The sequence below is a fragment of the Beta vulgaris genome, chromosome 7 (genome assembly GCF_026745355.1).
Source record: "Beta vulgaris subsp. vulgaris cultivar EL10 chromosome 7, EL10.2, whole genome shotgun sequence".
NCBI classification, from domain to species: Eukaryota; Viridiplantae; Streptophyta; class Magnoliopsida; order Caryophyllales; family Amaranthaceae; genus Beta; species Beta vulgaris.
In genome coordinates, this window is record NC_079208.1 from 55290815 (window position 1) to 55306089 (window position 15275).

A 15275-nucleotide genomic window follows, 5' to 3' on the forward strand; every position below is an offset into this window, starting at 1 on the left:
TTATTCCATATCCGATATTGGACAACTTGTCTCATACCATGACATTTTTGTAATTTTACTACCAACTTGAAATAAGAGCTTCAAAGTTAGAGGCTTCTAAAAGGAGAGATCCATTGAAATTTGTGTCCAATTGGAGAAGGAATATAAGCCTAAAATTACAAATTTGACATTACAAAATCACATTCTTAACAACAATAATGACATCATTTAAATGACATATATATATATATATATATATATATATATATATATATATATATATATATATATATATTATATATATATATATATATATATATTATATATGTTTGTTCTTAGTGCTTGTTTGGTCGGCTAAAAGAAATAATGAGAAGTTCTAATTCCTGGAAATTGTAAAATGGGTTTGTTTTAAGGCAAAAAATCTATTTTTTGAGAGAAGTATTTGAGTACACATAATATGTTTCTTCCACTGACTCTTTTAATCCACAAAACTAAGTATGCACAGCTCTATTCAATCTCTAACCATTTTATTTTTTCAATAGAACTTTAAGGTCATGGTCATTAATACAGAACTAGGGTACTATATGAGCTAATAACTAGTTATGAAGTAGAAAACTAATTGTTGGGTCAAGGCGATGTTGCGAGTAATTTTAAGATAAAATGATGTATAGTTTGAGGCCGACATTTAAATTTGTCATAAGCATGAATAATAGTTTAGTGATAAAATCAGAATATTATAAAATTACGAGTTTGAACCTTCTTATCATTTTTAAGATTTAACCATATTAGCATATAAGATTAGGTGACACGTGGCGATATGCGATGTTCCTCCATGTGTTTTAGTGATATATTAACTAATAAGTTTTCTTAATTGCTGTAGAAATTGTCTAAGCAAAATATGATGAAATTATTGAGCATGTGAGAGTGAGGTCTAATGTGAGTTTTATTATGAAACAGAATATTCCTCAATTTTATTCCAAAAAAATAAAGCATGAGGCAGCTTTTTTTTTTTTTTTTTTACAAATCGGTTTAGAATTGAGATCAATTAGACCCGTCCAATGACCACCTCTATTTCGCAACAAAATAAAATCTTATAGTCGAAATTGAGAGTTGACACTTTGACAACAGCCTAAGTCAATTTTCACTTGGTAAACCAATATTTTTGCTAAGCTTTTGTCAAACGTAGTACGTAACCTAACTTCAATCTCTCTCCTCTTTTTTCCCCTGAAGTTCTGAAATCATGTCAATTTGCAAGCTCAAAGTTATCCTCTTTTTCTGGGTTTGTTTGGCTGTTCCTTCAATTCTTGCCAAGCCCGTTAAATACTGCGGTAATTTACTTCCTTCTACTAATCAGTAATTATTTACTGATGAAAAAAGTGAGGATCTTTATATAATCTTGTTTAAAAGCTGAAAATTGTGGGAATTGAATGTCAACTGTATGCAATTTAATGGGTTAAGTTTATGGGTGTAATTGGTTCTTTTTTTTCTACAAAGAACCTGTAAAATTGGGATTTAATTGGAACTTATTTTCCTTGAAGTTGATCTAATAAATTATCATGCATGCTTAAATTGCTCAAATATCTTTTCTGGGTATGGATTAAATTTGGATTTTCTGAAAAATTAAGGTTAATTTGGTGCAGATAAGAAAGCTAACTATGCTGTCAAGGTCGAAGGAATTGAAATGCACCCTGATCCAGTGGTACCTGGCAAAGAAGCCATCTTCAGCATCTCTGCTTCCAGTGGTAATTTTCTCTCTTTTGTTGTATTGTTACTTGTTATAGTGTGATTTTCTTTAATGTTGTAGTTTATAAGTCTGAAGGAAGCATATCTGTGTGTGAGATTAAAATAACAAGGACTGGATGTTTGGTTATGACTTATGATTATACTTATGGCTTCCGGATTCGGCTTGATTTTCGCGCGATTGCAATGCTTGATATTATCAAGGAGATTAGATTCACAGAATGTTGTGTTGTGTTGTGATCCTGTGATGGGTTTATATTAACAAAGCAAACTATTATGCTTTTTTGATGACTTTTTATTGTGATCTGAATGTGTGTTTCTGGTTTATTAATACCAATGATTGCACTAAAGTTGGAAGCCATGGCATTTCAATTGAAAACTTGAGAAAATCTAATCTTTCGAAGAAATGGTTGATGGTGCATTGCCTATATATGTTTTGTTTGACTCTGCATTTCCATGAGATCTCTAATGAAGTGAATCTCTGGCTTGGGAATACTGAATGAGATCTTATTGTCTTATTGTATACATTATACAAGGCTGGGGGTTTGTGAGGTTGCATTATCAGCCTTGCCTTCTTGAATAGGGTAAGAAAGTGATACCAAGTTATGCAAATTCTCTTATATGTGATTAAACCAGGTCAAGTTAAAAATCAGGTGCAATGACGTCCCTATGATTTCGAAAGGGAAAGCGCGACATACCTTAATTGATATACTTTAGCTCCTTTTTTTGTTGTTGTATTGCCAAGTTATGTATGTTTGAACATACCAGGGGGATATTGGGCGTGAGGTTTGGGGGGTGGGGGTAGGGGAAGGGAACTGACACTGTAAGGGAGGACTGAGGAGAATCAGTCTCTCATTCCAACCCTAATTCAGGTGTTTTTTTTTTTTGTGAGAATTATTCTAACTTAAAGGCCGTTTAATGAAAGGGTAACAAGGATGGAAAAGAGAAAGGAAGACCTTAATTCTCTTGGTGCAGGTTTGTTTCACCAAACACCTCTTCTCTGATTCTGCCTCACTCCTCTTGTTTGTATCCCTTTCTGTGGGTAATCACTAATCAAAGCACTTCAGAGAAAAAAGAAAACGAACCACCACTTTAAGGACCCCTTGCAGGCCATCACATCCAGGCTCTAGCCCTCCCCCTACCTAACTGATTGTCACCTCAATTGCTTTTGCAATGTCGTAAGTGCCTTCACAAACTCTCTTGTGTTTCTGAATGTCACATAGAACACTGACGAAGGTGTTCTAAGCCCACTAGTTCCCCCCCTCTTCATATTTGTCTTATGTACTACTTTCATTCACAACGGCCAATGACGTTATGACGCTCTAAGAATGTATCCTTTTTCACAAAAACCCCTGGCCATCATGCCAACGGCAATGGCCAAGCCTGAAAGCAAATGAGAGGGACAATATATGTGGAAATATCGGTGACCCCACACACAAATACATGGAGAGAGAGAGAGAGAGAGAGAGAGAGATTGCACTAATACAAGTGCTGCACAAAGTTTGAAAGTTTTGCATATCTATCACTCACTAAAATGTGATATGTTGGAGCTCCAACTTGACCACCAAGGGCCTAGAATATGGATGGTAGTCAAATTCGACCTCTATACAGCCAGATATGAAAGACAGTGCTCACTGATAGTGTAATTGAGAGGGGTAATGAAGGTGGTGGAAACTAGACAGTGATGGTTGTGGTTGCTGAGGGGATAATGAAGTTAGTCATGCAAGACGATGTTAATAGTATTATATGGTTTGTTTGGGTGGCTTGAAGGTTAAGGAGGCATCATTGGTTTCTTTTTTTCCTTTATCCAGACAGTCTGGAGGAATTTGGTTTTATTTATCTTTTCAACCAAACAAAATAGTAGTATATCGTTTTTCCCTTTCTTGGTTCCTCGAACTTTGATTTTCTTTCTTAATTGCTTTTTTGTTCTCTATGATGAACCAAATGGCTCCTCATTCTTTTCTAGGGTAACCCTTTCTTTTGGAGAGGGGATGGGGTGGGGGAGGTGGAGTGGCAGAGAGGCAATTCTGATTGTGGTGTTTTGTTTTCCCTACCATATTTACTCTTGTTTCAGGGGAAATAAGTTGAAGGCAATATTCAGATTAGTTAAGTTTGGTCTCCGATTAGGCGATTAGGGCTACCCAAGTTCAATTTACAACTATAATAATCTCTAGTAAGTTTAGATAGGTGTAGTTTATGACTGAGAAGTTCAAATAAGTAAAAATCAGAAGAGAATTCACCCTCATGTGAATGTTATGTGGTCATATTGTGATATTTAGTGCTTTAATCTGGGCTTTATGCCTCATGCAGTGGGAGCTCTTCCTGGAGGGAAGGTGATGATCGACGTTGCATACTTTGGGCTACATGTGCACAGTGAGACTATTGATCTCTGCAGAGAAACATCCTGTCCAGTATCAGCAGGCGACTTTGTACTCTCTCACAAACAAACTTTGCCCATCTTCACTCCCCCAGTAAGTCAATGTTCTTTTTTTTTTCTTTTACCTGTCAACAACTTCTATAGGCATTTTTATAACCTAATTTTGATTTGGCAGGGCTCATACACTCTCAAGATGAGGATGCAGGACAGCAACAATCATTTGCTTACCTGCATCACTTTTGGTTTCACCATTGGCTTTGGAACATCTGTGTCCGAAAGCTGAAGGCTTCTTTAAAATTATGTTTCCTACCTTTTCCAGTGGATTTCTGTATGGTACGACGTATGAGTTTGTGACTCTTATATGACTCTAGAGAATAATGAACTTCTGATGAAGCTATTAGCTTTGTGTATCACATTTCATCTTGTATAGAGCTTGTACATTTTTCTGCAATCTAGAAGCAATGCACCTCCCATACTTCCGTCACATTGTGCATAAGCATGATTTCAGGGTTTTCCCTCCCCTTTTGCCACAAATTAGTTCTCAGCTACTACAACAACATCAATGTAGACCATCTTGTGTGATTGAATAAAATTTTTGTGAACAAGTCAAGCAACTATGAAAGCATTGTGACTGGGTTTTGGCAAATTCGTCTTAAAGAGTATCTGGCTGTAGTACCGTCGATTAGAAAAACAATATTCCATATCAGTTGTATATAATGAGGAAAAAGTGAATAGCTATACAAAAATCTTGGAGTAAATGAATTACAGAAAAAGAAAATACTAGTGTAGTTAAGAACATAAATAAGATGAAAGCTAAGTGGTAAAACAAATTTTTTTTGGCTGAATCATGGAGCCAAAGAACAATGGGTGACCTTAAAAACATTTAAGTTCTAATTTTGTGTGATATATCCAAAAGTCTCATGCATTTTTGTCTGTTTGAGAACTGAAAAGAAGACACATCTCGGCATCTCCCAGAAAATTTAGTGGAAGCCCACTTTTCAAAAGCGCATAGTATTAAAAGTTTAGAACCGTAAAACAGAAAGCTAGACTGAGAAATACATTGAAATTTCTAATCACATGAGAATGAAGTATGGCTTACAGTTTATCTAATCTAATGGTAAGTGTTCAAAAGAGACATGAATAAAATGGCGTCACAACAAAGAGATTACATCTGTAGCGGATCATGTCAGAAGTCGACTGCGGGCCTAATTATGACAATTCTGCGGCAGGCAATACAGCCTTCCCTGAAGCCGTCAAACTGCTGTATCAACACCTTACTATTACAACATTGGATCTAAAACTGCTGTCTAGAAGTCTACAACACTAACTAAACTGTCCAAAAAAAAGTTAGGCAATACACGAACATTCACTAAAAGAAGGGATGAATCTCAACTAATTGGATGAGCTGAACCAGGTTCATGTGGTGTACTATCAGTACTCACTGGTTGATCTCAGGCTGAACCAAAGCTTCATTTGGTTTCGCCACAGGCTCCTCTTTATTTTCCAATTGCTTCTCTTCCATTGAATTATTGGTATCTCCTGGCAATTCAGCATCATTTGGTTTACCAACTGCTTCAGATTTATTTTCTGGATGCTTTTTAACAGGTTCTACTATAATTTCCCATTCGACATCCTCGGGTTGCTCTTCTTTCTTAGCGAGTTTCTCAGGTTGCTCTTCTTTCTCTTTCTCTTCTAATACTTGAGAACTTTCCTGCACCAGAACCTCTTCGGATTTACTTTTGCCTGGATGCACTTGGTTTTCATCAGGAAGACCTACCCCATCAGCTTCTTTCTGTTCTTTAGCTTCATCAGCTTTCTCCTCGAAAATTTCAGCAGAAGTTATAGTTGAACCAGCATCTAAACTAGCTTCCTCAGTTTTCCCATCTTCAGTGGTGTTTCTTGTGGCTTCTGCATCTTCCATCTCCACATCTTTCTCGTCCTCAGTCTTATCATCCTCTGTCTTACTGTCAGGTGCTTCATCTTCTGCAGAGTCACCTCCGTCAGTCTCTTCCTTCTCATCTTCCTTTTTTGACCTTGATTTCTTCTGTTTTTTTCTGGGAGAACCACTTTCTGGTGTTTCTGTTAATTTTGGTTTGCTAGTTAATCTAGCAGAACGCCGTGGAGTATCACCTGTTATGAGAGCAACTGAGTTACATTATTTGCATCTTTCAGATTGAAAAAGCAAGGAAGTCAAGGAAAGTTACCGGTGCCCCAGTCAAACTCTGAGGAAGAAGGACCACCAGGATTTGATTTCAAATATTGTTCCAATTGTCTCTTACTCTTGATCTCTTCACCAGTTGGTGCAACAAACACAATCTCATTCCTTCGAGGAGGTGTTCCAGTTCCACCCTTTTTGGGAGTGAACTGCACATAGGAAAGCAAATGCTTTAACTTAGAAGTCAATCATACTTGATTGTAAAGGGACTACTGAGTACCATATTTATGTTAAGCAACGATAAATCATTCTCACAAAGAGCTCAAACACAATAAGATACTAATAATTTCCTTGTACAGTTGTACTCCCCCACCTATATAGTATGCACTATTTTTCTTTTTTGATGTCCCGAAAAATGCCCGTTCCTTATTTTGGTCATAGGTCCCATTACTTCACTCTCATATACTTCGTATATAACATGTGGTCCACCATTACACTTTTTCACCAACTCCACTCAACCAAATATAAAAACTTGTGCGAAACCCACATGAAGCATACTTACTATAAGGGACTGAGGGAGTTTACACAGGAGGGCAGGAAGTGCAGAGAGATATTAAAGGAGCTTCTCAAACATGAAAAGCAATGTTTTTAACAAAATGAATCCTATTTCTGTTAAGCAACGATAAATCATTCTCACAAAGAGCTCAAACACAATAAGATACTAATAATTTCCTTGTACAGTTGTACTCCCCCACCTATATAGTATGCACTATTTTTCTTTTTTGATGTCCCGAAAAATGCCCGTTCCTTATTTTGGTCATAGGTCCCATTACTTCACTCTCATATACTTCGTATATAACATGTGGTCCCACCATTACACTTTTTCACCAACTCCACTCAACCAAATATAAAAACTTGTGCGAAACCCACATGAAGCATACTTACTATAAGGGACTGAGGGAGTTTACACAGGAGGGCAGGAAGTGCAGAGAGATATTAAAGGAGCTTCTCAAACATGAAAAGCAATGTTTTTAACAAAATGAATCCGACAAAACAAGGCATTTCACTCATTGTCAGAATTAAGATATGATCTAAATATGGTAACAGGAATGGCAAAGTAGTCTCCATCAACAAATTAACTCCCGTTGCAGTTCCTTTTCAAGAGGAATAACTTCAAGACCAACAAAGGCAAGAGGAAAATCTACATAATTGCATCTATAGAACCCTCATCATCAAAATAAATTGGATCAATCAAGAGTAGAGAATGCACGAGGAGCAGACAGCATAAATTAACCTATAGGCTATAGCAACTTAGAGCAGCTTGAATACATTCTATAAAAGGAAAAAAATGGGAAACTCTCAACGGCAATCCTAAGTTTTGCCTTTTTCTCTTTGGCAACAAATTTAATTTGAGTTACCATCGGTAACCCTGTGCTTATGGTTACGCTTGAGAATGTGGCATTGATAACCATTTTTCGTTATAAACAATTGCTAAAAGAGTTGTTTTCAAATTAAGGTTCTTATTGTCTAGATAGACATAAGTTCCCTTTAAGAAACTTATTTTCGATCATCTCTTACTAAAAGCAAGAATACATAGGTCTATATTGAGAGAAGGGAAAGAAATTTTTTAAGGGAACTTATGTCATTCTAGTTTAAAAAACCTTGATTAATTTATAAACGACCCTTTTGGCAATTCTTTATAACCATAAATGGTTATTTATGCCCACATTCTTCGGTATAACAAAAATGACAAGGTTACAATTGATCATTAAAATTAAGTTTAGTTACCCAAAGACAAAAATCCAAAAATTATGGTTACCATTAAGAATTTCCCGAAAGAATCAAATGGTTGGACATTATACAAAAAGAATGACAAGAAATATATACCAGAAATTTAAAGAAAGAAAGAAACATGTTATGATTTCTAGTACGGACTAAACCTAGAGAACGGGATAAATTTTACCAGCCAAAAACCCTATCAAGATTCAAAACCCACCAAGATATGAAGTTAAGGTCCTGAACTCATTTAATTGACCGAAACCTGAAATAACCCTATTTCAAATAGAAAAACTATGACGTGTTTTGATCCAAAAGCAACCTGAAGGCAAAATATACCAAATATAAACCGAATTAACAGGAATGAACAGACCATATCTACTGCTTTAACCAAGACAAGCAAATATGAAGCCACCAAGAGTCCAAGAGGCTTCAAACAATAAGAAAAAGATAATAAAAGCACTAATGAACATGAAATTTAACCCATAATAATTTATAGGCATATAGCACATGGATTGTTCCTTAATAAATGGCCTATTTCTTTTTTAAAGGTGATGACCTATTTCACTATAATTTCAGCACCATATGAAATTAAGAAATGATCCACAACATATTTCCACGGAAAAAAAAGGCAAAACATAGGTATGAACAGTAGTCACTCTTTTTTCAAATTTCCTTTTCTTTTTGGAGATGTCAAATAATATGGAATTGAAACAGAAATCAGTAGGTACACATCCAATGGAACTAAAAAAAACAACTAAACTAGCTGCCCAACTGAATGAAGCTCAAAATTCGAATATTCTAAGAATATTGTAGCATTTTCTCTTCCAAATAAGATTCTATGTTTAAAAGGATTAAAACACATAACATGATGTTGCAGAGAGAAGACAATATGGGACATAACAGCCAAGGTTTGGGAAAAGGAAAAATACCTAATAAGGATCAGCAATAGGAATCGGAGCTCATATGTATTGCAGTCAACAAACTTAGCTTATAGCAGTCAGTAAGCTCAGCCTGACCTCTTATAATCTATTTCATTTATACAAAACACCACACACTCTTTAAGACACACCAGGCTAGACCTATATAGAGATTGCTTTTAGAAGGGTTGCAATATAACCTAAATTTATAACCCATAAGGAGCTGGCAAAAGGACTCAATTGGCATTAGTAAAACAGCAAAATCAACTTTCTAACTAGTTCAATAAGACAGTAACTACGAATCTCTCTAATTAACTCAGCCAGTGAAAAAACTCAACCACCATACAGCAAAGTTATGCTCCTCATTCCACCATATATAGCAAGTACGATGTTCTTGCTTGGATACAGCTGATGCAGTAGAACTATAAATAAATAGGTAAATCATGAATGTAGTAAACAGCCAGATGCAGGAAAAGAGGAGAAAGAAAGAGTAGCCTCCAAGCTACTTGATCAACAAAAAACAATGAAACAGAAAAGGATTGTACAAAGCCCCTCCAATTAGCTTCAATTGTGGGCACAAGATCCAAAAAAATCAATGGGCAAAAAGATACCACAGCCTCAATTCTTATAGTCACAAAACTCACCATCTAGCTAACAGGAGTATACATGACATCAAATACAGCTCCACCGCTCTATGTGATTGTATGGTATGTATCCATATCCTCCCTCTGTCCCTCACAATATGCACCATTATCCTTTAAAGATGTCCGCAAAACAACTATATGAACATGTTTTACTTCCTCATCAATATCATGGTCCCACCATACTACTTATCATTAACACCAATCAACTAACTACCTAATAATGTACCAAAGTCACATGGAGCATACTATACGGGAAGAAGGGCCTACTTTTAGAAGATTGGCAACGAGAAACTTTTTGTTTGTGAGCTTAGATAACTATCCAGCTTTCAAAAGATTATTGAAGAGAGAGGGAAAGAGGGAGCAGTTTTGAAGCAGGTGATTGAACATCAGTTAGACACAATATAAAAACATTAGTTTCAACCCAGAAACATTTATTAGTTTCTCTAAAACAAAAGTAACATTTATTAGTTACTCAAATATTCTATGAACGGAAAGAAATATGTGTAACCTCCACTATAATGCAAAGTAGACTATAAGGAAAGCACTTTGGAGTAAGTATACTTTCCAATTTATATATTGGGCATTAACTTCGGTTTTAAGCATCAAAATATGCAATATGCTGGACGTAACAAGAAACATTAGTCTCAACAGGTAATATATTAGTTATATACTCCAAGAAAAATAAAAGACATATACTACCTCCAGCCATAAATATATATAAAAAAAAAAGACAATTTAATTGGTAAGCACGTTAGACTGAGGAAGCTTTTCCAATTTTTCTATTGTGCATTAATCTAACACTATTAGATACCAGCTATTACCAGTTTAAATTGCAACTATAAATCTTATGTATGCAACAAAGTAACCGTTGAAGAACCCTGAGAGATAGAAACAATGATAAAGACACTATTTTCTCTCATCATGTAAATCTAATGAAATGATCTGGCACCACTAGCAACACTGTGGAGGCCAGAGGGGTCTTAGCCACACTTCTGAAGAGAAAATAAATGAACCAAGTTATACAAATTTAAATCTTACTAACTCAAACCTTCCCTCCAATCAAAATATAATTTACTTTAGTTGATTTTGCCCATTTACCTTTCCTAATCTAATTCTAAACCACATCAATAATGTATACAGCCATACAGGTAAGTTAATTCAGAAGCCATTAGTCACTGGTAGGTTTTACCTGTCCACTGACTAGGTAGATGATCTGCAAAAACAGCACACATAACTAACAAGTGAAATATAGTCCTGCGACCGGAAAGGATCAACGGCAGCACATTTACATCCACATATGGAAAATCCAAGTACCCAAAAATACTTCAACTACTAGAAAATGCAGCTTAGACTGGCTTCACGAGGCACCAATATACTTTTTCTGTAGCTTAAAAGAACTCAAAGATAGCTCAGCAATTTACAAAATTACTCATATTCAACATCAAGACTAGCTATCTTAGGCTCTTAGCAATTAGCAGTTACAGTATACAGCACACAACGCTATTGTAATACAAAGTTCACGTATATCCAGAATATATTAATTTTATTAGTTTGATAATTATGATAAATTCATCGAAAATACCCCAAATTCATTTCATTGGGAGAACTACCAAACAAACAATTCTGGAATAAGCAAGCATTGACACTCACATTCTCACCCTCCCTCACTCTCTTATCATCTCCGCTAATTTCTCTCGACTTTCTTGAACTTTCTAAACTCGGTTAACATCAAATTGTTAAACTACCACAACATAAAGAGTTTCAAATGTAAATTGCGCAGAACAAACTCACCTCAAAAAACAATAACATTCAAGAAATCGGAGAAAAAAACAAGATTCTGTGAATACTAACATCCTAATTCACTCAAACGATTAAGATATACATAACAAAATTCGTAAAATTACGAAAACCCTAGCAATTAACATAAACACAAAACAAGTAACAAATCCACGAAAGCAACAAACATAAGAATGCAAGATAGTAATAAAGAACAGTACTAATTCCAAAAAAATGGCGAAATATATGATAATAAAGCAAAAGAATTGCGGAAAACAAAGCATAAAATCGAGGAGAGAGAAAAAGAATGAAAAGAAGATATAAGAACCTTCTTAGTCCAGCCTTGAGGAGCGGGAAGTTCGATGGTAACAGCTTCATCAACTTCAGTTTGAGCATCAGTTTGTTGCTCCATTTTAGCCTTATCCGTTAACTCGGACGCCATTTTCGCAAAGCTTTCACAGAATTCCCGCTCAAGTTCAACCTTTTTCTATTTTCTCTCTCTTCTCACGAGTGCAGCAGCTGTGTTTTGTAGGAATGATTTTTTTTTCTTTTTGTAAGAGTGAGATGGAGTGGACGTGACGGAAATCTAGAAAAGTGGATTGGGTAGTTGGAGTTCACGTCCGGTTTGTAGGGAATAGAGAGCGAGTGAAAATATATGTAGAATATGGATTATGATATTACTGTTATGAGAAATAGAGAGAGAAGTTATGCAAATATATCAGAGAGTATTGTATTGCATTAATGTGTAAAACTGATTTCTTACACTGGTATATATAGGCAAAGTTTCTACTGTGCACAATTGCAAAATTTTCAACACGGGAGAAAATTACCTGACATGCATTAAATGCACGCAGGAAAAATGGACTTCGCACATATGTGAACAGTGGACTTCACACATGTAAACAGTGGAATTGTTCATTCCACTGTTTCTCAACACTCCCCTTGAATGTCCACTTATAAGTCATAATAGACGTTGTCTCATTAAGAATCTTTGTTAGGAAAAATCCTGTGGAAAAATCCATAACTAGGGAAAGAGTACAACTATTATGTATCCTTATATGCTTAAAATCAACTGCCTCATTAAAAACCTTGTCAGGAAAAACCCAGTGGGATAAAAACCTGATCGAAGGGAAAAAGAGTGCAGCGCATATAATACTCCCCCTGAATCTAGCATATATCATGAAGATGACGCATTCCAATTTTTCGGACTAATTCTTCAAATTTCTTCGCCGGAAGGGATTTGGTGAATAAATCTGCAAGATTCTCACATGATTGGATTTGTCGAATGTTGATCGTCCCTTCCTTTTGGAGGTCATGAGTGAAGAAGAGCTTTGGTGATAAATGTTTAGTTCTGTCTCCTTTGATGTACCCTTCGCTTACTTGGGTGATGCATGCAGTATTGTCTTCGTAGATGATAGTTGGATTTGTTGTTATTGTTTCCATCCCGCATTCTTCTTGGATATTCTTGATCATTGACCTTAGCCATACACATTCCCTTCCAGCTTCATAAAGAGCAATTAATTCGCATGATTTGATGATGTGGCCGTCAAAGTCTGCTTGTGATTTCCAAGATATTGCAGTACCTCCATAAGTGAATAATATCCGGATTGAGACTTAGCCTTTTGTGGTCTGAAGGTAGCCAGCATCTGCATATCCAATGAGTGACGCATTGGTCTCTGATGATAGAATAATCCGAGATCTTGTGTTCCTCGAAGATAACGTAATAAGTGTCTGACTCCATTCCAATGTCTCTTGGTTGGTGCATTGCTGTATCTAGCTAACAAGTTTACTGAAAAAGCTATGTCAGGTCGAGTATTGTTAGCCAAGTACATTAAAGCACCAATTGCACTTAGATATGGTACTTCAGGACCAAGAATCTCCTCGTTCTCTTCTCGTGGTCTGAATGGATCATCTTTCTCATTCAGGGAACGCACTACCATTGGAGAACTTATTGGGTGGGCTTTGTCCATGAAAAAACGTTTCAGGATTTTTTCTGTATAGTTTGATTGATGGACAAAAATCCCATTTCTTAGATGTTCCATTTGCAGGCCAAGGCAAAATTTTGTCTTCCCGAGATCTTTCATCTCAAATTCTTTCATCAAGTATTTTGCAGTCGCTTCAAGTTCTCTAGGAGTTCCGATAATGTTCAAATCATCGACATATACAGCAATGATCGCGAATCCTGATTTAGATCGCTTAATGAAAACACAGGGACTGATTTGATTATTTTTGAATCCTTCTTTCAATAGGTATTCACTAAGACGATTATACCACATTCTTCCAGATTGTTTTAACCCATAGAGTGATTTTCTCAATTTTATTGAGAACATCTCTTTGGGCATGCAATTTTCTGGTAGTTTTAGTCCTTCAGGAACTTTCATATAAATATCTGTGTCAAGTGAGCCATACAAATATGCGGTCACTACATCCATCAATCTCATTTGCAATCCTTTCGAAACTGATAAACTTACCAGAAATCTTAGTGTAGTTGCATCGACTACTGGAGAATATGTCTCATCATAATCAATCCCTGGCATTTGCGAAAGCCTTGGGCTACTAATCTTGCCTTATATCTAGTAACCTCATTTTTCTCATTTCGTTTTCTCACGAATACCCATTTGTACCCAACTGGTTTTACACCTTTTGGTATTTGGGTTATTTGACCGAATACTTCACGTTTTTCAAGTGATCTCAATTCTGCTTGAATTGCCTCTTTCCATTTTGGCCAATCTTTTCTACGGCGACATTCATCAACTGTATTTGGCTCTACATCATTTTCATCGTATGTCATTTCAACCGCTATCGAGTAAGCAAAAATTTCATTCAAGACAACATCTTTTCGATTCCATTGTCTCTTTGTAGAAACATAATTAATTGAAGTTTCATTGTTGTCTACGCTTTCATGTTCCTTTTCTTCTGGAACACGTTTCTCTTCATTTTTGTTTTCATCATGCTCTGTTGGGAGATTTATATTAATTTCGTTCGTTGTCTCCCCTTGCCTTTTCATTTTTCTCGGTTTTAAATCTTTAGAACCGGGTGGTCTGCCACGTTTTCGACGTGCTATTGACTCATTTTCAATTGCCTTATTGTCATTAGGAATTTCAATCCGTTCCGGAGCATTCGCAGCAGGTACATGTGACTTTGTCACTTTCTTAGAATCTGTGAATGCATCTGGCAATTGGTTTGCAATACTTTGCAGATGAACAATTTTCTTGACTTCTTGTTCACATGAATTTGTTCTCGGGTCCAGAAACGACATTTGCGATGCGTTCCATGTAATTTCCGATTTTATATTTTGTGGGTCCACTTTCTCTCCCCCTAAGGATGGGAATACCGACTCATTAAAATGACAGTCGGCAAATCGAGCCGTAAATAGATCACCAGTTGTTGGCTCTAAATATTTGATAATTGATGGAGATTCAAATCCAACATATATTCCCATCCTTCTTTGTGGACCCATTTTAGTACGTTGGGGCGGAGCAATAGGTACATGTACAGCGCACCCAAAAATTCTCAAATGTGAGATATTCGGTTCTCGACCAGATACTAATTGTAATGGTGAGAATTTGTGATAGGCTGTCGGCCTTAATCTTATCAATGTTGCCGCATGTAATATAGCATGACCCCAAGTAGTAGATGGCAATTTTGACCTCATTATTAATGGTCTTGCAATTAATTGTAGTCTTTTGATTAATGATTCAGCAAGACCATTTTGTGTATGTACATGAGGTACAGGGTGCTCAACATAATCCCAATAGACATGCAATAGTCATTAAATGTTTGGGATGTAAATTCCCCAGCATTGTCTAATCTTATTTTCTTTATTGTATGATCTGGGAATTGAGTTCTTAATCGAATTATTTGAGCCAAAAGTTTTGCAAATGCAACATTTCTGCTTGACAGAAGGC

The 15275-nt window shown here is 36.1% G+C and overlaps 2 protein-coding genes across 2 annotated transcripts; one reads left to right on the top strand and one right to left on the bottom strand.

The window, feature by feature from the left end:
• The first annotated feature begins 1104 nt into the window (after nucleotides 1–1104).
• On the top strand, nucleotides 1105–4580 carry LOC104899871 (uncharacterized). Its single transcript, XM_010687161.4, has 4 exons — nucleotides 1105–1307; nucleotides 1620–1721; nucleotides 4030–4190; nucleotides 4272–4580. Exons 1-4 carry the CDS (start codon nucleotides 1220–1222, stop codon nucleotides 4377–4379), a joined length of 459 nt encoding a protein of 152 aa, XP_010685463.1. The 5' UTR covers nucleotides 1105–1219; the 3' UTR covers nucleotides 4380–4580.
• A 560-nt stretch (nucleotides 4581–5140) lies between these two features.
• LOC104899872 (methyl-CpG-binding domain-containing protein 11) lies at nucleotides 5141–11901 on the bottom strand. The gene is made up of 3 exons (XM_010687162.4): nucleotides 11696–11901; nucleotides 6301–6460; nucleotides 5141–6226 (listed from the first exon to the last, which is right to left on the bottom strand). The coding sequence occupies exons 1-3, from the start codon at nucleotides 11807–11809 to the stop codon at nucleotides 5535–5537; spliced, it is 966 nt and encodes a 321-aa protein (XP_010685464.1). The 5' UTR covers nucleotides 11810–11901; the 3' UTR covers nucleotides 5141–5534.
• Between the last annotated feature and the right edge of the window lie 3374 nt (nucleotides 11902–15275).

Bases quoted from the DNA above. Each gene is read 5' to 3' on its own strand.
- LOC104899871 (XM_010687161.4), top strand. From the start codon at position 1,220: ATGTCAATTTGCAAGCTCAAAGTTATCCTCTTTTTCTGGGTTTGTTTG. The intron at 1,308-1,619 runs GTAATTTACTTC...AATTTGGTGCAG, and splicing joins CAAGCCCGTTAAATACTGCG to ATAAGAAAGCTAACTATGCT. The intron at 1,722-4,029 runs GTAATTTTCTCT...TGCCTCATGCAG, and splicing joins CAGCATCTCTGCTTCCAGTG to TGGGAGCTCTTCCTGGAGGG.
- LOC104899872 (XM_010687162.4), bottom strand. From the start codon at position 11,809: ATGGCGTCCGAGTTAACGGATAAGGCTAAAATGGAGCAACAAACTGAT. The intron at 6,461-11,695 runs GTTCTTATATCT...TCCTATGTGCAG, and splicing joins CTCAAGGCTGGACTAAGAAG to TTCACTCCCAAAAAGGGTGG. The intron at 6,227-6,300 runs GTAACTTTCCTT...CTCTCATAACAG, and splicing joins AGAGTTTGACTGGGGCACCG to GTGATACTCCACGGCGTTCT.